At 45.9% G+C, this 20772-nt stretch overlaps 11 protein-coding genes across 11 annotated transcripts; 3 read left to right on the forward strand and 8 right to left on the reverse strand.

The window, feature by feature from the left end:
* Positions 1 to 1194: 1194 nt before the first annotated feature.
* Positions 1195 to 2153, forward strand: LY89DRAFT_676162 (uncharacterized protein; the record flags this gene model as incomplete). The annotated part of the gene is made up of 2 exons (XM_018213562.1): positions 1195 to 1631; positions 1679 to 2153. The coding sequence occupies 2 exons, from the start codon at positions 1195 to 1197 to the stop codon at positions 2151 to 2153; spliced, it is 912 nt and encodes a 303-aa protein (XP_018063719.1).
* A 240-nt stretch (positions 2154 to 2393) lies between these two features.
* Positions 2394 to 4385, reverse strand: LY89DRAFT_788248 (S-adenosyl-L-methionine-dependent methyltransferase). Its single transcript, XM_018223151.1, has 8 exons — positions 3752 to 4385; positions 3650 to 3699; positions 3555 to 3601; positions 3468 to 3503; positions 3374 to 3415; positions 3199 to 3318; positions 3090 to 3150; positions 2394 to 3042 (listed from the first exon to the last, which is right to left on the reverse strand). Exons 1-8 carry the CDS (start codon positions 4289 to 4291, stop codon positions 2445 to 2447), a joined length of 1494 nt encoding a protein of 497 aa, XP_018063720.1. The 5' UTR covers positions 4292 to 4385; the 3' UTR covers positions 2394 to 2444.
* Positions 4386 to 4858: 473 nt separating this feature from the next.
* LY89DRAFT_761925 (uncharacterized protein) lies at positions 4859 to 6213 on the reverse strand (the record flags this gene model as incomplete). Its single annotated transcript, XM_018221558.1, has 3 exons — positions 4859 to 5612; positions 5675 to 5741; positions 5817 to 6213. The coding sequence occupies 3 exons, from the start codon at positions 6211 to 6213 to the stop codon at positions 5036 to 5038; spliced, it is 1041 nt and encodes a 346-aa protein (XP_018063721.1). The 3' UTR covers positions 4859 to 5035.
* Positions 6214 to 6687: 474 nt separating this feature from the next.
* On the forward strand, positions 6688 to 8047 carry LY89DRAFT_741083 (sarcosine oxidase-like protein; the record flags this gene model as incomplete). Its single annotated transcript, XM_018220660.1, has 2 exons — positions 6688 to 7480; positions 7563 to 8047. The coding sequence occupies 2 exons, from the start codon at positions 6688 to 6690 to the stop codon at positions 8045 to 8047; spliced, it is 1278 nt and encodes a 425-aa protein (XP_018063722.1).
* A 1110-nt stretch (positions 8048 to 9157) lies between these two features.
* LY89DRAFT_690406 (amino acid transporter-like protein) lies at positions 9158 to 11551 on the forward strand. Its single transcript, XM_018216094.1, has 10 exons — positions 9158 to 9413; positions 9460 to 9718; positions 9778 to 9802; positions 9858 to 10119; positions 10164 to 10276; positions 10328 to 10864; positions 10923 to 11006; positions 11062 to 11109; positions 11155 to 11177; positions 11287 to 11551. Exons 1-10 carry the CDS (start codon positions 9238 to 9240, stop codon positions 11434 to 11436), a joined length of 1677 nt encoding a protein of 558 aa, XP_018063723.1. The 5' UTR covers positions 9158 to 9237; the 3' UTR covers positions 11437 to 11551.
* Positions 11552 to 11600: 49 nt separating this feature from the next.
* On the reverse strand, positions 11601 to 12583 carry LY89DRAFT_676167 (uncharacterized protein; the record flags this gene model as incomplete). The annotated part of the gene is made up of 2 exons (XM_018213563.1): positions 11601 to 12162; positions 12207 to 12583. The coding sequence occupies 2 exons, from the start codon at positions 12581 to 12583 to the stop codon at positions 11601 to 11603; spliced, it is 939 nt and encodes a 312-aa protein (XP_018063724.1).
* Positions 12584 to 13255: 672 nt separating this feature from the next.
* Positions 13256 to 14414, reverse strand: LY89DRAFT_676168 (uncharacterized protein; the record flags this gene model as incomplete). Its single annotated transcript, XM_018213564.1, has 2 exons — positions 13256 to 13844; positions 13915 to 14414. The coding sequence occupies 2 exons, from the start codon at positions 14412 to 14414 to the stop codon at positions 13256 to 13258; spliced, it is 1089 nt and encodes a 362-aa protein (XP_018063725.1).
* Positions 14415 to 15138: 724 nt separating this feature from the next.
* On the reverse strand, positions 15139 to 16125 carry LY89DRAFT_741087 (uncharacterized protein; the record flags this gene model as incomplete). The annotated part of the gene is made up of 3 exons (XM_018220661.1): positions 15139 to 15445; positions 15605 to 15846; positions 15904 to 16125. The coding sequence occupies 3 exons, from the start codon at positions 16123 to 16125 to the stop codon at positions 15139 to 15141; spliced, it is 771 nt and encodes a 256-aa protein (XP_018063726.1).
* A 1093-nt stretch (positions 16126 to 17218) lies between these two features.
* On the reverse strand, positions 17219 to 17650 carry LY89DRAFT_676169 (uncharacterized protein; the record flags this gene model as incomplete). Its single annotated transcript, XM_018213565.1, has 1 exon — positions 17219 to 17650. The coding sequence occupies one exon, from the start codon at positions 17648 to 17650 to the stop codon at positions 17219 to 17221; it is 432 nt and encodes a 143-aa protein (XP_018063727.1).
* A 349-nt stretch (positions 17651 to 17999) lies between these two features.
* On the reverse strand, positions 18000 to 19093 carry LY89DRAFT_788250 (uncharacterized protein; the record flags this gene model as incomplete). Its single annotated transcript, XM_018223152.1, has 2 exons — positions 18000 to 18720; positions 18771 to 19093. The coding sequence occupies 2 exons, from the start codon at positions 19091 to 19093 to the stop codon at positions 18198 to 18200; spliced, it is 846 nt and encodes a 281-aa protein (XP_018063728.1). The 3' UTR covers positions 18000 to 18197.
* A 272-nt stretch (positions 19094 to 19365) lies between these two features.
* On the reverse strand, positions 19366 to 20677 carry LY89DRAFT_690407 (uncharacterized protein). The gene is made up of 2 exons (XM_018216095.1): positions 20191 to 20677; positions 19366 to 20134 (listed from the first exon to the last, which is right to left on the reverse strand). The coding sequence occupies exons 1-2, from the start codon at positions 20253 to 20255 to the stop codon at positions 19678 to 19680; spliced, it is 522 nt and encodes a 173-aa protein (XP_018063729.1). The 5' UTR covers positions 20256 to 20677; the 3' UTR covers positions 19366 to 19677.
* Positions 20678 to 20772: the final 95 nt, after the last annotated feature.

The following is a 20772-nucleotide window of genomic DNA, read 5'->3' on the forward strand; positions in this document are numbered from 1 at the left end:
TCCATGCTCTTAGTACTCTGGGAACCTCAATTAGGATACAATTTCACAACAGATCTGGGCCTTATCTGTGAGACAAACTAGTAGTGCTTTTCAAGCTGTCACTTAGATGAAACTTTGATTCTCACTTGATCGGTATGATTTTAATGTATTCTTGTAGCTCACGTTGTTTCCATTTGATAGTCAATTCCTACTCTGTCGCTTTCTTCCTGTCTTCTCTTGACAAAACAAGTAAATCCATCCCAGAATCACCCTAGACATAAGCCGACTTGCAAACTCACAAAGTCATGAAGCCTAGTGGAAGACCAGAGACCAAATATGTAATTCTTCTTGCAGCTTCACAGTTATGGGTCGTTACCCTGAGGAACCACGTGATGTCAGTGCAACACTTACAGAGTCAAAAGTCTCAACCGGTCTCACTTCATGTGGATGTAGCTCTGACATTTGTGGGGCATCATAAAGTGATGCTAGCGCTACAATCTTGCGATCAAAAATATCTTGGGCTGTGGAGGAGTTCTTTCATACCCCGCTTTGAGTAACTAGGACAGAACAGAGATCCTGCAGTGAACGCAGAATAGCGAAATATTTATTGTAGCGATCCGACATATAACTGATCTTGTCGGTTGTCTTCTTTCTACTTTATACAAAACGATTGATAAGGTATACTACTTGAAAATGGGGTTGAAAACTGGGTATGCTAGAGCGAACAAAAAATAGCATAATATTTAGAAATTTGATCCGACATACAACCTCGATCTTCTCTATTGTCTTTCAGAAAATACTATTGATAAAATGTACTAAGACCTATGCAGCTAACCAAAATGGCAGTTTACTTATTATTCCCATCCGACATATACTCTCCAACTTGTTTTTCTCATTTACATAGCTTATACATGACTATCTATAAGGTAAGCCTTTAGGACATTTCCAAAACAAGGAACACTGGAGCTAACAAAAATATGACGGGATATTCCTGATGCCGATCCGACAAACAATCTTGATCTTGTCAGGCACCTCTCTTCTAGCGTATACAAGACTATCGATAAGGTACACCGCCTAGACATTCCCAGATAGGCAAAGCGGGATTTGCAAATAATGGCGTGATATTTCTGGTACCGATCCGACATGTAGCCTCAAGTTTATCTGTTCTCTTTATTCCTCAACATCTCCGCTTGACACAACCAACAACTCTTCACCATGGACTCTTCCAGTCCGGCAACCGTATGTGAGGAAGATCATCAGAATCACGATACGACTTCTTCCTCTCGTCTTGTTGCCGGACGACCAAGTCTATGCGTGAATGGGTTGGACAACCAAAAGCGGGGTAAAGCTACGCCAACAACACCTATCGCCTTCCCATGGGAAAAGCTAGCGCCAGAGCTCAGAGAAGAGATCTTCGCTAGAGTCAACGAAAACTGCTCCGAAATAAAGGAGTATTTTAGGTGTGGAAGTTACACGGGAATGCCTCCGCTTGTTATTGCCCTTCGACCCCTGCCTATAGCACACAACCACGCCCTCGGATGGTTCGAGGAAGCCAACAAGCCGTTCTATATGAGTGGTGCCGGAGGCTATACCTTTGCAAATATGGTTTCGAGCGAGTTGGACGCATTGGACTCTTTACACATATCCCTCAAGTGAGTGTCTCTTCAGCCTTTCATTGAGCTCTACTGACTTGTCTTAGCGACTATGGCAAACATGGACTTGCGCCATTGACAGGCTCTATTACCCGGCCAATGTCCATATCCGAAGCCTTCGTTAAGCCTTTCCTAGCCAATTCTGGTATCAAGCACGTTAGGATTCGACTGGCAGTCGACGACGACTGGAGCTTAGACATGTTGCGCTTCATTACCGAATTTCCGTTCTGGCTACGTGGTTTCCGGTCATTGCGCACCCTTCGAGTCGAGATCCCCTTTGCACCTTGGGCTGTTCCGGAGCGCGCGAGGAATAATATCCTTAGCGCCTTAGTCAAGAGAATACACCAAAAGATCGGAGTGAAAGGAAATCGTTCTGCGTGCTTCGTTACTGGCGTCGGATACGTGAAGCATTATCAAGGACCGATTGGAGACTGGGACAAGGAGATCTGGGACTGGGTCGCTGATGAAGGAAAGGTTATGGATTGGTCAGGAGACTTGGGATGGAAGTGGCCATTAGAATAATTGGTTGGAATAAAGCTTGGCGGTTGTGCCGGCCACAAACGATCCGACTTTTGGTAATTGAGGACAGCAGGTTTTGGGCATGGATACCCGATGGGGGTCACACTGGTTGGGGCCTTCTTATTGATTGGACTTGGTACTTTGAGACAACAAATCTTGGGCATGGAAAGCTGAGTGGAGTCGCACAGATTCTTTTACGGGATGGACGTGGCAATTGAGACGAGTGATCGGACATCACAAAGTTGAGGAGCATAGAGCAGTTTCTTATTACGTTGGTCGTAGCTATGAATGCCATCACCCAGTCGTCGAATGAGGTTTCCTTCCATAAGCAACATAGCATTCAGCATAAGCATGAATGTTTGGATCCTTCAAATCCTCTCTTGCCCTCGCAATCAGTATCTCGATTCTCTCCCTACTCCAACCCAACGTTCTTGACAACGTGCCCAACCCCCAAGCAGGTATCAGCTCCTTCAAGTTCTCTTGCAGCCACAGCGCTTGCAATTTCTGCTGTCTTCCTTTCACCCATTGATTAGTAGCCCAGTAATAGCTTCTCTCAGTCACATCCACAAATCCCTGCTCCCTCATCCACCTCCCGTAATTCTTCCCATTCGTCCATGGTCTACCCAATTTCGTACCTGCTTCCATACACAGTTTTTGGTATTCATCAAAGGCTGTGCCTTCTAGGGAGCCATCGATGGACCGAAGAGGCATGATTGGGTCCTGGAATTCAAACCAGCCGCCTGGAACCAGGTTTTCGTAGATACTGGCAATGACTGAAGGTGGATCACGGAAGCATGTGACTAACGCTCGGCCGTGGATGTAGTCGAATGGTTGGGAGAAAATCCATTCTTCTTCGGCGTCGTTGATCTCGAATCGACAGTTTGCTGGAACGCTGGGGAATATTAGTTCTGATGTCGAAGAGTGGAATGATGGACAAACTAGGCAGGCTGTATAGGACTGAGATCCGTCCCAAGTACTGCAGCTGAGGGATACTCTTCGGCTACCATAAGTCAGTGATGGCACAGATATCAAAGTATGGAATGTATACCAAATTCGATAGCCCATATTCCAGTTCCAGTCGCGATGTCGAGTACATTTTGAGGATTCTTGAGGGGGGCTAAGTGAAGTTTGTTGTTCATGGTCATGACGAAAAGGTGATGCTGAAGATCTGTACAGGACTTAGTTAAACGCAAAGGATGAGTTTGGATTTCAGGAGTCAATACCGAGCCGTTCCTGTTCCACTTCATCATTAGGAAGAACGTATTCTGTTTGACGTGTATTAGCACAAGGAAGATAGTGGGAGCGAGCTCTACTTACTACCAGCATGAAATGCATGATAAGTACGTCCATTCTCTGCTCTCTTTTTAGCATATAGCCTGTCTATCATGAGAGTCTAATCCTGACCTTCGATATAATTGAAAACGCTCTCGCGAAGAGAAACAGTTGAGCTTCTGCGTAAAGTCAAACCAATGCTCGCCACGACAGTATACAAAACTTACCCTGGCATCGATCCTATAGCCGAATCTGCATCTGAATTGTCTGCTCGTGGCTTTGACGGCAAGAGTCAATATGTTGTCTTGATTTCAAGAATTGAGACTTACATTTGAATCGACCTCTATGTCAGGATGTGATTCGTACTCAATAGGCTGAGAATTGCTCGAGTCTGCAACATTGGATACGGGATTTTCAAGCGCTTGGGTTTCTGCCGGAGCGGTAATGTCTTCAGCTCCTCCCATCGAGGACTGCTGAGCAACGTCTCCACCGGGAGCTGCACCAAAACTTGCAGGCGCTTCCTCCTTTCCTGGCGTCGCCTCGACAGGATCTGCTTCTGTAGTCAAGTGTTCCTCCATTGGCATAGATTTTACCTCATCTAAAGCTTTTACCTCGTTTTGGCGATTTTCGGACACCTCCGCGGGTGAGGCTTCAAAGCTTGTAGGATTTATAGCCTCCTCGCTTTGGTGCATACTTTCAGACGATTCATAATTGTTTATAGCGCCTACGTCTTGGGTAGAATCCTCTTCCACCTCCCTCATTCCGGAGTTCGAAGTCATGGCTGAGCTTGGTATTGCAGGTCCAGAACCGTTGGCAGTGGCGTTGTCCGGGATATGCCCATGGGCATTTCCCGACTCTTTCGAGTCCATCAGGGAGGCAAGAGTAGCTCTTCACGGAATACTCAGGACGAAATGGGTGCAAGGGAAAGATGTTGTGTAACGCCAATTCCACTTTGAGGCATTTGACAGCGGTGGCATGTCGTCTTCACTATCAGCCAGTAAAGTGGAGACGATGAGCCGTGTTCAGGTTACTAAGCAAGCAGGTGACATGGATGGATCTATCTTCTCAACGATGGAAGGGACAGTCAATTCTGTCTCAGGATTAATCTAATCTATCGAGAAAGAAATAAAGAGCGAATTGATACAGATCGTACGAACTATTAGCAAGAAGTTTGTCGATCACGTGAGCCTTCCCGCCATGATAGCTGCTTGAATATTATTGTAGATTCTCCACTGACCGAGTCTAGAGTAAGAGAACTAGTAGTCAGAATTATCACAGGGAGATGTGGTGTAAGGCAATGTTACCTTCGGGTGCTCAAATACATTTTTATTGGTAGAAAAAGAGAGTTTAATTTTGGTAACGACAAAATCTGACAAAGCGTCGATTACCCCTAAAAAGTGCTCCATCATTGCCGGGTGTCAATCTAAAGATCTTGTCCCACGTACATCTTTATGGTCTTACAAACTCCAACACTCCTTCATCCTCTCTTTATCTGACTTTGCAACCATCAGGCAAAGAAATCAACACGTAAGATCTTACGTGATAAAGTCCACGTCCCAGATAGTTCTTAGCAATCTCAATGAGACCAAGCGATAACTCCCGCTCCTCTTTTCCTAGCCCCAATACGGAAATGGACAATTCGAATGTTCGTGGGATTCATCAGACTCTACGCTCTTCAGAATGAAGCCGCCACCATTCATACTTAGCTCATAACAAACCTTTGAGGTGCGCTTCTTGTTTCGGTGAGTTTGACGATACGGTAGGTTCCAGGGCCAACCAATCTCTTGAGACCAATCCATACTTTGACCTTCACTAGCCTCCCATGTCCAAGGTTGTAATCCGACGTGCTCACTCTCGCTTGCAACCCCTTCGACTCCCATCTTTCGCAAGACTCTCTTCTTCAATCCTCGCATCAATCCCTTGCGTCGCTTGGCTGAGATTATGCCAGTCTTGGTTGGAATCCACACCTCAAGAAGTTTGAGGTTCTTGAATCCCTGTAACCAGAACGGGAACTCGGAGATGAATGATACTGAAGGATGATATCTGTAGGACACGATAGTAACTTCTTGAACATTGGCTACATTGAGAAGGAAGTAATCTGTGAACCACTTTGGCTTTCTGAAGCCCGTAAACAATTGAGCCCAATGAGGTTGAGGGAATTGGGCATATGGGAGCGTCGTCTCAATTTCTCTGACAACATATTAGTACGTCTGATTGTAGACTTTAAGGAGGCAAATTTCCCGAAAGCTTACCCAATGTTTAAGTACAGCTTCCGGACTCCTGCTAACTCAAGCTTGTTCATGCCTGTAAGCTGAAAGCCTGTATAGACATTCATATGGTAACACGATATCTTGTTGAAAAACTCAACAGCATGAGCGTGGGAGATGGGCAGACCTCTCATGGCGACCACTAGTGGATGTAGCTCGCGGAGCTCTACGATTAAGTGTGTTCTTTGGAAGTCCAAATTCTTCCAAGATGAGAAGTGGGGACTTGTAACGTCTTCGAACATCTTCTCTCGTAGCTCGTAGGGTAGAGCCTCCCAGGGAAACCCCATCGGAACGTTCCAGGCATCGTAAGTCTTCTTGCCAATTGTTCCGCCCCAAGTATCATAAGCTTCCTTGCCCCAAGTTGCTTGATCCTCCGAAAGCACTTTGGTCGCTGTTTCGCTCAAGAGATCGTCTTCATTGCCGGAAAGCGGGGTTATGGAACCATGGGTTACATGATCTCGTAGGGTGGAAACGGAGGAGGGATCAGTTGAGTGTCGCACGACGGCCATCTTATCGGAAGCCATGGCTGATCCTTTTCCCAGAGGTCTCATCGTTGTGTTTGTTCTGATGAGAATGGGAGTTAGATTTTCTAGAGCTGGAGATGAGGCTTTGTTGACAAAGTCAAACAAGTGGATCACGCTAGGTGCGGCTTCACAGTCCGCATTAGATAACGCTAATTTGAACTAGTGGTTATGATAGTCTCGTAGAAGTAGATTAGAAAATTCATTGTGCTCGAAATCAACTTGAAATTGTGTCGCCTCACAATGGCCCATCAGGAGTCTATGCAGCCAAGTGATATATCAGCTTTCTAAGCATCTCCACTCGTCATGGTGTTGAGCCCTGGACGATGAACATGCCGTTTCGTAGCTTCCTAGCTCATCTATCATCCATGATGCTCTAACATCCTATTAGAGTGGTGATACGATCGAAAGAGGTTTATTTTAGACCAAATTCCTGTGTCTAATCCATGAACTTCTCAGGAGAGGCTTTCCAGACCAATGCTCGTCCTTGTCTCCACCCACATCATTGGTGCTGACATCTTTGGCGTCTCAACTGCATGCCATCTGGCTAAGAAGTACCCAGGGACGACGATAAGCCTCGTGGACCAAACTCCGTATCCCTGCCCTTTGGCTGCCCCATGGGACTGGAACAAAGTCGTTCGTGCTGACTATGGAGACCTCTTCTACATGGAAAAGGCTCTCGAAGCCATTCATCTTTGGCGAACTGACCCTCTCTACAAACCTTTCTACCACGAAAGCGGTTTGATCAACACCGACAATACAGGACTAGGCAGAGAGATGATTGACAATTACAAAAAGCTGAATACAGATGTTGTTCCCGAGCTTATCACAGTCGAGGCCTTCAAGAAGCGCTACGGCAGCTTCTTTGAGACAACCGACTTCACCGGTATCGAAGAGATATTTGTCAATGAGAAGAGTGGGTGGGCAGAAGCCACAAAGGCTTTGAAAGCTTTGACCGATGCCACTATTAAGTTGGGAGTCAATTATGTTGAAGGTGAAATTTCAACGCTCACATTCGATGATGCAGGGGGCTGTACTGGAGTCAAGTTCAAGGATGGCAAGCCGCTCACTGCTGAGAGACTCATCTTATCCGCAGGGGCTCTGACTGCTAAGCTCATAGCCGACAGTGCACCGAAGAGACCTGAGCTCCAAGTTGGGGACCGTATCGTTGCCGCGGCTGTGATCACTGGGGTTGTCAATCTGAGTGCCCAGGATGGGAAGAAATACACAGAGATTCCAGTAACGGTGCATGCCATACACTCAACCCAAGGTATGCTTTTTCCACGAAACCTCACGGGATTCTGCGCAACTTGTGTTCTGAAATTGACGTTTTGTCCTGACTTTTACAACAGGAGAAATCATGCCTCTCACTCCACCACTTGAAGCAAATGAACCATACACCGTCAAATTCTGTCGCGATGAAAGTTACAAAAACACTTGCCACCATCCTGCTTCTTGTCAATCATTCTCGATGCCTCCTGACGAATCCGATGAAGCACAACGTTCACCCAGCACTGGTCTAAAAGCAAGGTTAGACATCGTCAGGAAGGGAATTCTCGGACCAAAAGCCGACAAAGTTGTGATTGACGAGTGCAGAGTTTGTTGGAATGCTGTGACGCCAAACCAAGACTTCATCATTGCTCCCCATCCTCATTGCAGACGTCTCTTCATTGCAACGGCAGGGTCATTCCACGGATGGAAATTCATGCCTACTATTGGCAAGTACGTGGTTGAAATGCTCGATGGCACCCTGGATGCTGCATTGGTGAAGCGCTGGGCTTGGGATAGAGAAATGAGGGCGGGGCGCATAAGGACTTGCTACCTCAGATCGAGCTGAGAGATCTCTGAAGCCTCAGATTTGACATACTGGAATATTGCAGAGACAGGCATATGTAGACTTGAATTGAAAGTCAATGGGCAAATTCTGCCCGATATTCATTCGCTGTGCATACCATATCGAATCAAAAGTCTCTCTACATTCTTCTCACGACCTTTGCTCTTTCTCAGCGTGATGATGGACTGCGCAATGTGAATCAAGCCAGTCTGCCTTTTTCCTTGCTTTCGTGGAAAGACACGTACAATTATGCACTCCAAAGGCTCAGGCACTTCTCCAAATTGTGTAATAGCAGCAGGACCATACAATTTCCTCAAGGTCTGAGAGAATATCCCATGGTGCAAGAGCGTGATATCATTATATCTGCAGAAGATCTTCGGGTTCTGTTTCACGATTTGCTAATTAATGTGAGAAAGCAGTTCGTTAGATGAAAAGCCATTTATAATAATAATTATAAAAACAATATTAATTAAAGTAAAAAACCCCATTTTTTCCCTTAATTCATAACGATTATTTTCCGAAACGTAAAAAATATTAAAATTATATATATTGTGAGCGTATTTATTAGTACTTGTGATGTCAAGGAGATAATATTCTTAATGAGAAATCAGAAACAAATATTATATAAGAATTAGTGCACAAGCGGAGCCCGAGCAAGGCTCGAACGTAGAGTTATTGGCCTTTACTTCGTACGTTTCTGAAGTCCGTAATTATATCAGGCACTAACATACTAAGCTGGGTCTTTCAAGATCATTTTCCTAGTCGTAACTTAAACATCAGAGCCTTCACGCTTGAAGCCTAGTGGCGCTATCTATCTTATTCCTTTTCTAAATGCAACATTTCAATAATCAACATTGTGAATAGCGTTTGCAGTCTCCCCTATTAAGCTCGCTAGTCAAGCGAGTGCACGTGATCTATTCTATCTTTCTTGGCATGCAGGCCTGGGCCTGCTATTGGTGGGTGTCTACATCCAGGCCAGGTAGTGCGCGGGGTAAATGCTATCGATCGACGGAACGCGGCAGCTATTTAGTGCTTATCATGTTGACAGCATTGTGTAAAAGATAAGAGATCGGCTAGCTCTGTCATATCTTTTGGAGATTTGTTCCCTTTTCCCCTGTTCATGTCTTGATTCTTGAATATTGATTCAGGTACAACGTAACCGCAATTTTTGTTTTAAATTCCACAATTGAATTATGTCGACTGATCAGACTGCACCTACTGCTGCCGGTAGAAAGCATACCATTGACGAGACGGCATTGCATGTTACCTCAATTTTCACCAAAAAGGGAGAGCATGCTGTACTTGATCATACCGCAGATGCCGACGAGGAAGTTCTGGTCGCTCTCGGCTACAAACAAGAGTTTAAACGGTCAATTGAACTTTTTCCTTTGTTCTTCATCGGCTGACAAAAGCAGGGATTTCACATGGATAGAATCCTTTTCCGTCTCGTTCTCGGTGCTTGGGCTGCTTCCCTCGGTCGCATCAACGCTCACATATAATCTGGGATACTCCGGTCAAGCAGGATCAATTTGGGGATGGATTGTCGCCGGTATTCTAATTCAGAGCGTGGTTTTTGGAATGGCTGAGCTTTGCTCCAGCATGCCAACAGCTGGTGGTCTGTACTATGCGTCTGCAGTCCTCGCTCCTGAGGGTTGGGGTCCATTCGCTTCCTGGGTAAATTGCTCCCGAAACAAATCATCGAGTAAGCAAGGAATGGGCTGACATGTATGCAGTGCGTTGGATGGTCCAACTTTCTTGGTAAGATCCAGTGGCTACCCAGCAATTATGAAGCGACACTTACAGTACATTCCAGGATTCGCAACAGGACCATGCTCAGTGAACTACGCCATGGCAGCAATGATTTTGGCGGCTGCTGAGATATCATATCCAGACTATGTTCCACAAACCTGGCACCTCTACCTCACGTTTCTTCTCCTGCTTATCATACAAGGCTGCCTTGCCATGAACTCCACTAAGTTCTTGGGCTACGTCAATATTGTAGGCACGATTGCGAATGTGATTGTTCTCGTCATCTTTGTCATCTGGCTACCCGCAGGTGCCATCAATAAGCCGAGGTATGTTCATCCAAAATTGTAACAAAGGTAGCTGACGGAGCTAGATTTAACGACAATCACACTGTCTGGGTGGATGTTCAGAACGGTACTGAGTGGCCAACAGGCTGGGCCTTTATCATGGGATTCCTCTCAGTGATCTGGACAATGTCAGGCTATGGTATATGCTTCACATCATTCGCTCCAACCATTCACTAACTCGAATTGCAAGACACACCATTCCACTTGAGTGAGGAATGCTCCAATGCAAACATCGCAGGACCCAGAGCTATTGTCTTGACCGGTCAACTGGGTCTCTATCTCGGGTTCGCCATCATCCTCGTGATCGCCTATACCGTCAAAGATGTTAACGATGTCGTCGCCGGAGCATATGGCCAGCCAATGGCGAGTCTATGCGTCCAGGTACTTGGCAAGAATCCTGGTCTGGCAATGTTCGCTCTCAATATCATTGCTCAATTCTTCGTTGGTCAAGGTTGTACGATTGCATCCTCTCGAGTCGTCTTTGCATACTCGAGAGATGGCGCTATTCCTGGCAGCAGGTGGTGGAGCCAGGTCAACTCGAGGACTCACACTCCTGTCAATAGTACTTGGTTTGTTCTGTTGATAGCTGCTTTGTTGGGCTTGTTGATGTTCGCAAGCCCTGTTGCGATTGGTGCGGTTTTCAGTATAGGCGCAATTGCACAGTACATTGCTTTTGTCACCCCGCTTGGTCTCAAGCTGTTCTTCGCTGGGGATAGATTCAAACCGGGTGGGTTGATGTCTTTTGTCTTTTGTATTATAAAGCTGATTATTGACGTGATATCTAGGACCTTGGAATCTCGGCCGTTGGTCGAACCCAGTTGGCGCAGTGGCTGTGGCATGGCTTTTGCTTATCGTTCCAGCTCTTTGTTGTAAGTCTCGACTGGAGATATATTAATGGGAAACCCCATGTCTGACCACTGGTAGTCCCGGCTGTAAAGGGGAAAGATCTCAATGATTTGACCATGAATTATAGCAAGTCTCCCCGACAATGTCCAAATCTTTGCTAACAATTTATAGCATGTCTCATTTATGGTGGAGCTGTAGGTTCTTTTCTCTCTACTAGTCACACCTCAGACGTGGTTCTAGAAACCATGCCTTAACCTCTCCTTAACCTCATATGCTTTTGTGTGCAAATACTGACAAGTATAGATGACATTCGCTCTCGCCTACTACGCTATTGACGCTAGAAAATGGTTCAAAGGCCCTCGTGTCAATGTCGAACATCTAATTTACGGTCAGAATGCGGAGAATACTGGCTCTGGAAGTGACAATATTGAGCCCATGGCAGAGAAATCTTAGATTCACAATGGGTAGTGGGCCAGTCAGGTGAGAAAGAATTATTGAAGTGCCACTTCTCCTATCTTGAGCTTCTTTGAAGTACTAGAACATAAACGCAGTATCACATGAAAACGAGCTTTTGATCTCGACTCCTGCTTAGTCCGATGCACGCATTCTGATTTCAATTACCAATGGTAGGTAAAGCCCCAATTTGGTACCGTGCTATCCTGCCACTTGATAACAAACCTCTCATCCTCGAAGTCCAACCTGCAAAACTCCAGGAAGAAATTCCAAGTTGGATCCTTAGCAGCACTGCATCTCTTCGTGCACTTCCAGCCAATTTCCTGTGTCCAGTCCATGTATTGACCCTCGGGAGCTGTCCAGTGCCATAACTCCGCATCTGTGTATTCGCAAGCGCCATTGTAATCATCGTGAACCATTTCTATGAATTTGGCTTGCACTCCGGTCTGCTTAAAAACTCTTCTCAATATGCCTTGCAGCAGACTCTCGCGCTTATGGTAGCTGAGACCATAGACAGGAAGCTCTATTTTGACTTCGGAAAGTTGGTTGCAGCTTTCCAGCCAGAAGGAAAACTGGGTTAGGAAATCTTCTGTGTCGGAAGTGTGGACTTCATTTGCAAAGTTGAAATAAAGGTGAACAGATCGCAGATTGGGCATTCTGAGGAGCCATTCATGAAAGAAGGCTGGCTTGTCGATCGAGCGGTAATCGGGATCGTTGACGATGAGGCTGTCATCCGTCAGCTTGGATCAGAACTCGGTGGGGAATATTACCTCATATCAACTCCTATACCGATGATTGAAGCCAGCTCTGCTTTGTTCAGTTTGGAACCAGGCATACGTCGACCATGAGAAGGATACTTCGGTTCGTAGCACTTGCGCAGAGTCTCTTTTGCCACCCATTGAAGAGCATGATCGTGGGAACGTGGAAGACTCCGAAGGGCGACAACTAAAGGTGGCAGCCTTCGATCCCATAGGAAATACGGCTTGCGTAGGAATTTGCAGTATTTCGTCGACTCGTTGAGATTGGCAAAGATTTGGTCTCGAATTTCAGGTGGAAGATCGTCAAAAGAGAGAGGTCTTTTTGAAGATATCTCGTCTGAAGAGATATCCAAAGCATCTTCACTAACGGCTACCGAAGCGTTATCCATTTGGACAGGAGAGTCGGATGATAGGACTCGTGCAATGATTGAAGCGATGTCAACGAGGCTATTCAGTCGCAGCAGGCGAGTTTAAGTAAACGCAGCTGCAGATCGTTCGAAGCTGGCACAAGCAGATTTGTGGCTCAGTAAAATAGGTAGGAAGGAGGGTTGTAAAGGTGGCAGTGAGGGGAGGTGCAAGGCTTTATAGAAAGAGTTTTAATTAAGCAAGATGATCTCGCTTGAAAGCGAATCGTAGATCTAAGCAACAGTGAATATTTTCTCCCGGTTCTCTATAGATTTTGATCGGACTTCCAATCCAGACAAAGAATCAAATCTGAAAGTTTGTGAGTCTTTACGAGGGGTCATTATGCCTGATTCTATCGCAAAGCGAGCTAGTAGGCATCACTTAGCCAACAAGACATCGGGAGCATGCTGCTCAAAAGGTCCTACAATGCCAAAAACTATTGACAAGACTACAGGTTAGCAATAAAAGCTCATGGTGTAAGATAGACATGACATCATCTGCTCTTTCAAACAAATGCTTCACGGTTGTCCATTGGAGGCATGAAGTAGTCAAAGAGAAGCATAATATGATTGAAAAGCTATGCTTGATCTACCGCATCTTATCATGAATGTACAAGCATGTTTGAGTTGACGCCTCTCCTTCTTTTCTACTAGGCATTACTGTTCGTCACATCTTCCTTCATAAGGCGGCCAACAATAATGCCAATTCTCAAGGAAGAAGCTGCCATCTTCGAACCCTAGCTCGGTATGTGTGATGTCGTCGAAGAATTGAAAGTCCCTCCTGGAGTCTCTGCATTGACGGTACTTGTATTCTCTCCCAAGCTCTTGAGTCCAATCCATAAACTTCCCATCGACGGCCTCCCATTCCCAAACCTCAGCGTCTTCGTGAACGTGTCTAAGACTTTTGTCCTTTTCAACCTCCACAAATTGGCCTCGGACTCCTGTCTTTCTGTTGATACCTCCAATAATGCCGTTGACCATTTTTCGACCTCTATCGTCCATGACCCAAAGAGGAATTTTCACGGTGACTTTGGCCAATGCCGTGAAACCTTGTAACCACAATGGCCATTCGGTCAAGAAAACAGCCATGTAACCTTGGTCAATATTGTCGAGGTCTAGGGCGATGCTAACGTTGCGCACACTTGGGAGATCTAGGAACTGGCGAGTGAACCAAGTGGGCTTCTCAAACCTGACAACGGTCTTTCCATCTTCTTCAAAGAGATCTTGTGTACAATTGACAATGAAGCTATTAGTAATTAGTCGTTGCTAAAGCTGGAATAGCGAGAGACAGATATAATAACAGAAAGTGGTCTTACGTAGCGTCAATATCGATTTGTTGAACGACGTTCAACTCAGCCTCGCTGATATCCAGAGCCGACAAGCGATACCCCGTCGGATACCAAGGGTTACCGGTAAGGGACAGAGTGGCTTCTCGACCGAACCATTGAAGCGCGTGATCGTAGGACTTTGGCAGGGTTCGCAATGCCTTCATAAACGGGGATGTTGATCCTTGCCAAGTAAAAGGCGATGTCCAGTGAGAGGAAGCGGAGTAGTCGTCAGGAGAACAATGAAGTTCAGAAAATATGAACTCTCGCAATTCGAAGGGCAGAAGCTCCCAATAGCATTTCGGCTCTGGCAACGTAGAGATAGCTTGCACTGGGCGTGTGGATAGAGTCATGTCTGGGTCGTTGTCGGACGTCGATTCACCCTTGTCTTCTTTGCGGTCAGTGAGCATCTCTTCAGAGAATGTCAGCTTCTTTAGGGCATCGACTGGAGATGTGTCGCTGCACGGATCGTGGACGCTTGATGATGACATAAAATCTGGTTGTGTCGAGAAGTTTTTAGAGAAGGAATGGCAAAAAGAAAGTGTTTGTCAAATGGAAGAAAGTTTCTGGAAAAGCTTGCGAGTTCCAGGTTTATATACATAGATGTATTAGAGCGCTAGTAGTTGCTTTCCCTCCTGGGAAGCCACTAGGGCTGAATTTGTCTTAGCTTGATAACATCGTGCTAATTGAGATTGAAATATTGCCGCATGTCAAAATGTTCGAGTAGAACTCTGGAAGTGGGAGTCATGGCGTGACGTCTCTGAATTGCATCATAGGTGACGAGGAACAAAATCTCCTCCACAACGTCCCGTTCTTCAAAGCTAGTGCATTTATGTAACTTAACGGATATATAATAAGGAGGCCGTGAAGCTTGCAAGTTGTAACGTACAGAAGAGTATTGATCAAATCATCACTTCAAAGATTTACCATGATAGAAAGTTCTTTATAATGAGGTTCTACCTTCAGTCTCTGCTGCCATAGCACCGCCACTACTAATTGTTCGAGATACAAACTATCCGTGGTAGCCGTTATGCTCACGACGGGTGTAGAACTCTCTATCCAAAACCAAATTTTCTTCTTGGTAGTACCAAGTGTCACTGTAATAAGTTGATAAATCTACTAGCAGACAAAGTTACTATCCCGGGAATCCAACTGCGTAGAAAAGTACTTGTCCCATAGACCTTTGTACCCCCACTCTCTACCTGGGCAATTCCTTCACTTCTTGTACTCCGCACCAAGCCTCTTACTCCAGTCCATGACTTTTCCGGGGGGAGATTCCCAAACATAGGCATGAAACCGGGGTTTGTGTCGTCCTAGGTCTCCATGGAATTTTGGACGAATGCGTGTCTCAATATACTTATGTCGAACTTTTAGCTTCTTAGAGACCCGTCCTGCTACCTTATCCACCATGGTTTGCTCCCTCAAATACATCATGCCAGTAGGAAGTTCGACAGTGACTTTGGTGAGTTTATTCGAGTATTGCAGCCAGGAGGGGAATTCGCAAACGAACGGTTCAAGATCTCTGACTTCCAGTTAATATGTTCATTGGACAAACCAATATGGACCTCTCGAAGATTAGGCAAGTTTCGTAGTTGTTGATTCAATAAATCAGACGCGCGCCTAGCCAAGAAGTTGGTACTTGCCACCAGAGGCTATTCCTCTAGAATGAAAATATACATACCGAACATCGATCTTGATGCTTGTGATCACATCCAATTCTGCCTTTTTCATAGATCTCACCAAGTCATATCCGTTACCGAATTCGAGATGGACTTCTGCAAGGCGAGCATACCACTGGAGAGCATGATTATACGAAACAGGAAGAGATCTGAGAGCCTGAACAATGGCCGGTGCTCTTCCCTTCCATCTGAAAAGAGATCCGTTTCTGGACGGGCTGGGCTCGATATTGGCTTCCAGGAAAATCTGCTCTCTCAGCTCGAAAGGCAGCAATTCCTAGTTGAAGGTGGGTATCTTCTTTACAGTGGCGATTTCTGATATAGTAGTCGTTGGTTCTTGGGATGCATGAGCCACAAACCCTTGCTCAGCGGTTCCCAAAACTTGCTCGGAAGTGACTTTGTTACGCTCAATAATAGTCTGGCTGTCAACTTGCACAAGTAGGGTCTTGGCGATTGGGTTTCGCTGCGCTTCATCCTTTTGGATTGCTATCGCACCAAGGTCGTTTTGTATATGTGCCGAAGGCATGTTCGAAGGTGATTTGCTGTTTTGGGAGGAGTTGTGGAAAAGGGTTGGTGATGGAGGGAGATGGTTTCGGTAGAAGCTGCAATACTTAAGGTATAGCCCAGTGGAAATTAGCATCAAGTGTTTACTTACTAGGCCTCAAATAGTACGCTAGTAAAAAATTGCGACGCGCAACAAAATCTAATACTGCGTTGTCATTGGACCACTCCTGTCCCTTGAAGCTAGTGAGCAAGTATTAGCTTAGTATCGAATGTCTTCACTTAAGTGAAGGTGAATGCTTGATGTAAGATCTTACTCAAGGCAAGATTATGATTATAGTTTTCACTGGCGTGAGAAGAGAGATGCTGAGCATAGGTGGTAAACGTCTGATACCATACTACCTCAAACTCGTGAAGCCTCGAGGTGCTGTTCAAGATGAAAAGTAATGGCAGTTCGATTGTTTTTTTAAGAATTTCTCTTTACTTGTTGTGATAGCCAGCCTTCAAGTAATGCAAATAGTCTTTCATTTATTGTTATTTATCAGAACCGCCGCCATAAGTCATGAAAACAGAGATGCCACACAAGAACTTAAGGTTGCCTGCCATGACGGTCATGAAAGAAGCTCCAAATAGGCCAAAGGTGGCTTTTCCAACGGCAAACCCAGCCTAGCCCTTCTGACGAATCCATGAAAATCCCCTTCCTAGATTCCCATCTACAAAGCTGAACTCCTTCGTTATAGTGTGACTGAGGGTCGACTATAACTACTTGTCCTCCTGTGATTTTCAACTTTTCTGAAACCTGCTGGAATAATCTGTTGCAAAGATTCCGATCTCGCCTTGACACGCTTGGACTCATAGCAACCTCTACAGTCAAAAGCTGCTTACAACCTTGGAGCCAGCGAGGCCATCCGATCATAAATGAGATCATGTCTTTAAAATGTGCACATCTTATCGTAGGGTCCGAATTTATAGTCAGAGAAACGTGTTGTAAGTTGTTCAATGAAAGGAGCTGCTCCGTAAATGCTCGTGGTTCTCTCCATTTCCAGTCGCAAGGAGACCCACTGTTTATACTGTGGTCACGAGTGAGAAAACAGATGCCACTGCCAGTGAGATTAGATTCATAAGTGATGTTTCAGAGCCTTAACAACGAAAAGGAAACCATACCTGATGTCCACAAACACCTCTTTAATCAGCCCGACTTCTCTAGTAGTAAGATCTCCAAGATCGTGTGAACTAGAACTGTCCATTACAATGAACGAGTTCGTCTTCTCAAACCATTCCAAAACGTGGCTGTAGGACAATTGAGAAGTTCGCAGAGCAACAATCAGGGCAGGCATAGACCCTTGCCACTTGAAGTAAGGTGAACCGTTATTCCCGCTCCGTTCGCTGTTTAATTCTTTGAAAATTTGGCCGCGCAACTCGTACGGAAGTCTCTCCCAAGGAAATGCACTCTGGTTGTTGGTATTGTTTGATTGGGCGACAGAGACGAGGCCATCAAGGCGTGGAGAGATTGCGCTTTCATTGAAATCTTGCGCCATTGAGGAAGACATGCAGGTTTTGGTGACTCAGATGGTGTTTGCGAAGGAAGAAGTTGTTGCAAGGAGGTGATATTGTGCAAAACTGTGGCTGGGCGAAGGTGTTGACGACAAAAGGAAGAGCTATAGTAGGAGGAGGATTTATAGTAGCAAGTAAACCTATCCGGCGCTAAACAAGGCGTGCTAAAAGCACATTTGCCGCTTTGGGTTTGCGCATCGAGCTGAACTTCACACTGGTGTTCAATGAAGTTAGAGTTTTGACTGCGGCAGATAGCATAGATTCACAAGCAGCGCCGTATATACAAATCATCATGCATGCAGGTCAACAAACAAGTCTATAGTCCAATGATTTCTCTGCTGTCTTGGCCTACATGCAAAAGTGAGAAGAGTCTATTGATCGGCTGACCACAGTTGAGCAAGTCCTAGGCTCCATCATCAAGCTTTCAGATTTCCCAGAGCTCCCTCTCTTCCTGCATCTCTCGATAAACCACAGACTCGTAACGAACATAGTTTGGAAAGAACGCCCATCTTCGAAGCCGAAATCGTCAAAGCGATGATCACCCTAGAAGTCAACTTTCCCCTCAAGAGCGTTCTTCTTCGAGTCCTGCCACCAACCCAGCTCGCAACTCCAGTCCATGAACTGTCCCTCCTCTGCTTCCCAACGCCAGACTGATCCTTCAGATTCAGAGATGTAGTGGAGGCGATTTCTTACGTCCATGTCAACCTTCTTCCCTTCAATGCCGAGTTTCTTCGAAATCTGCTTCACCAGGGATACCATGACTCGCTCAGTTTGTCGCCAGGCTAGTTGAGCTAGTTCGTCTTGACTACGGTCTTTGATTGTGACTGTGACTTCCACTATGGACAACTTTTTACATCCTTCAAGCCAGAAAGGCCATTCCGTGATGAATGCCCTGTTGGAGGTGGGGAACCCAGCAGAATCGCTCATTTCGTCCCCAACATTTAAGCGGACTTCCCGCAGATTCTCCAGTCTGAGGAACTGCTGTGTGAATGCTACAGGCTTTTGGAGTCTGGACTTCGGCCATACGGTTTTATTGTATCGGACTGTGTTTTTACACAAGGGCTTGCTATGCAGAAAATTAGCGCCGATTTCTCATAGGGGGAAGGATGTCCGTACCTCATCTCCATCGAGATTGTCGTGATCACAGCAGCTTCTTCGTCATTCATGTCTCCAAGCGCACACGAGATACCGAGATCGAAGATAAGAGGTGTGTTTTCCTTTGCAAACCATTGCAATGCATGGTAATAACTAATAGGACGCTGTCTCAAAGCAATAACGATTGCAGGCATCGAAAGGCGCCATTTGAAGTATGAAACTTGCTTGGATTGAAGGTATTGCCGATCCACCTCTTGAAAGACTTGCGCCCGGAGCTCGAAAGGTAACTTCTCCCAGGGAAACGCAGATGTAAGAATGGCGGTAGCTTGATAGCTTGCAGCCATGCTGGTTTGCGCTCGGTTTGATGTTGATGTATGATCGAGAGTATCATTGCGCACGATGGTCGAGTCGTGATGGCTGCGACGACTGTTCCACGATTGCCTGTGACGCATGAAGTCCCATATTCATAGGAATGGGAATGTGTATGTCGTTGGTATTGTTTGCTATGTTGAGACCTTCACAGCTGTCCATGGTTGTAGGGTAGATCTGGTCAATGAAAGAAAGATGTGTTCGTGGATCGCGGTGAACTGGAAAGAAGATCGGAGTTGAGACAAATGTTCTTCTATCAGCGGTCGATTACACGCTAGTGGACTCGCTAGCAGGCACCGTCACGAATATCTGACATTAGGTTAAAGTACACAAAGTTGCAGGATGCTCTGGCGCCGACTTCAGATGGGCCAGAACCAAATGGAAGTTTGTCTTAATGCATACCGCAATTTGAGAGAATATGCAACAGAAAGAGGTGACAATATCAAGGTATCGAAAGATAGACCAAGCGCGATACATTCTGTGGTCTCAAGACAAAGATTCACGCAACTAACATGATATACCCAACCAAACTCCAAACTCTCACTATCATATCGAACCCTCACAGCTCCTTAACCTGCGGCGCCTCCACCGAACAAGGGAAATCACAGCTCCAGCTTTCCAACCCGGCTGAGAATACCACACTCCCCGCATAACAGTCATCCGTTGTCCAAGTAACATTTCCGCTCTGCAACACAAAGTCCAGCTTAACCTTCGTCGTCCCCGTCGCCGGATCCGTAATCGAAGCATTCAATTCTGAGCTATCGTAGTCGAACACAGGCGCATTGTCAACGTTCGTGATCGTGATCGCACTCGCCGGGCTTTGGATCGTTATTGATTGTCCCTTGTCCATTTCGGCGTTCGTGAGGGTCCCGATGATGTTGTCATCTTGGCGGATGGCTTGCGGTACGTTATACACTGTTGCGTCCCAACTGATGCTTCCGAACCACCTCGCGATGCCTATCGAGCATGTCCCGGTGCTAGCTCTCTCGTTGTGCTCGACATTTCGTTCTTGGATACTGAGTGAAGTGTCAGCCTGGAATGACCGGGTTCAAAAAAGGTGGGGTAATCGTACTTCTCGACAGCTGCACAGTATGTGCTATAGATCAACGCAACGAGAGGGACTGCAAAGAACTTCATATCGCACGACTTCTAGAAGGACGAATTTCCGACAGAACTTTTCTGGATAAATAATGTTGGATGCCAGACCAGGGAAACCAGAGCGATGGAGAGCTTGATAAGAGGATGGCTGACGGATAAATTAAGAACGATCTGCAAGCTCAAGGATTAACAACACGCCCAATGACAGTGCATCTTACGGGCGGAAGCCGCTGAACCCCGCTGATGGACATGCCCAATCACAGGGGCATAGTGAGCTGCAGGGAGCTATAACCGCGTTTCAAAAGGGATTAGGATCTCGAAATTTTGGCCTCTCAGCGCTTAATTGCATGGAACGGATGATTGATTGCGCGGCTTCGCGGCAACGTGTTGGGCAATTTACAAATAGATCGTGAGGAGGATATATGTTATACCATGACACGAAAGAGAATCATCTGAAGCTTTTGAGTAGATGTGGAGAAAGAAAAAGGAAGTGAAAGGAATGCGAGACTTTTAGCTGCAGAGTCTTGAATGGTTAGTCATCGCTTACCCTTCAAGC

The sequence above is a fragment of the Mollisia scopiformis genome (genome assembly GCF_001500285.1).
Source record: "Mollisia scopiformis unplaced genomic scaffold LY89scaffold_29, whole genome shotgun sequence".
Classification (NCBI taxonomy): domain Eukaryota; kingdom Fungi; phylum Ascomycota; class Leotiomycetes; order Helotiales; family Mollisiaceae; genus Mollisia; species Mollisia scopiformis.

Coding starts and splice junctions, on each gene's coding strand:
- LY89DRAFT_690407 (XM_018216095.1), bottom strand. CDS start 20,255: ATGAAGTTCTTTGCAGTCCCTCTCGTTGCGTTGATCTATAGCACATAC. Junction 20,135..20,190: donor TACTGTGCAGCTGTCGAGAA/GTACGATTACCC, acceptor CACTTCACTCAG/TATCCAAGAACGAAATGTCG.
- LY89DRAFT_690406 (XM_018216094.1), top strand. CDS start 9,238: ATGTCGACTGATCAGACTGCACCTACTGCTGCCGGTAGAAAGCATACC. Junction 10,865..10,922: donor TGGGGATAGATTCAAACCGG/GTGGGTTGATGT, acceptor CGTGATATCTAG/GACCTTGGAATCTCGGCCGT. Junction 11,110..11,154: donor TGATTTGACCATGAATTATA/GCAAGTCTCCCC, acceptor AACAATTTATAG/CATGTCTCATTTATGGTGGA.
- LY89DRAFT_788248 (XM_018223151.1), bottom strand. CDS start 4,291: ATGGACTCGAAAGAGTCGGGAAATGCCCATGGGCATATCCCGGACAAC. Junction 3,416..3,467: donor TCATGCATTTCATGCTGGTA/GTAAGTAGAGCT, acceptor CACGTCAAACAG/AATACGTTCTTCCTAATGAT. Junction 3,151..3,198: donor AATATGGGCTATCGAATTTG/GTATACATTCCA, acceptor GACTTATGGTAG/CCGAAGAGTATCCCTCAGCT.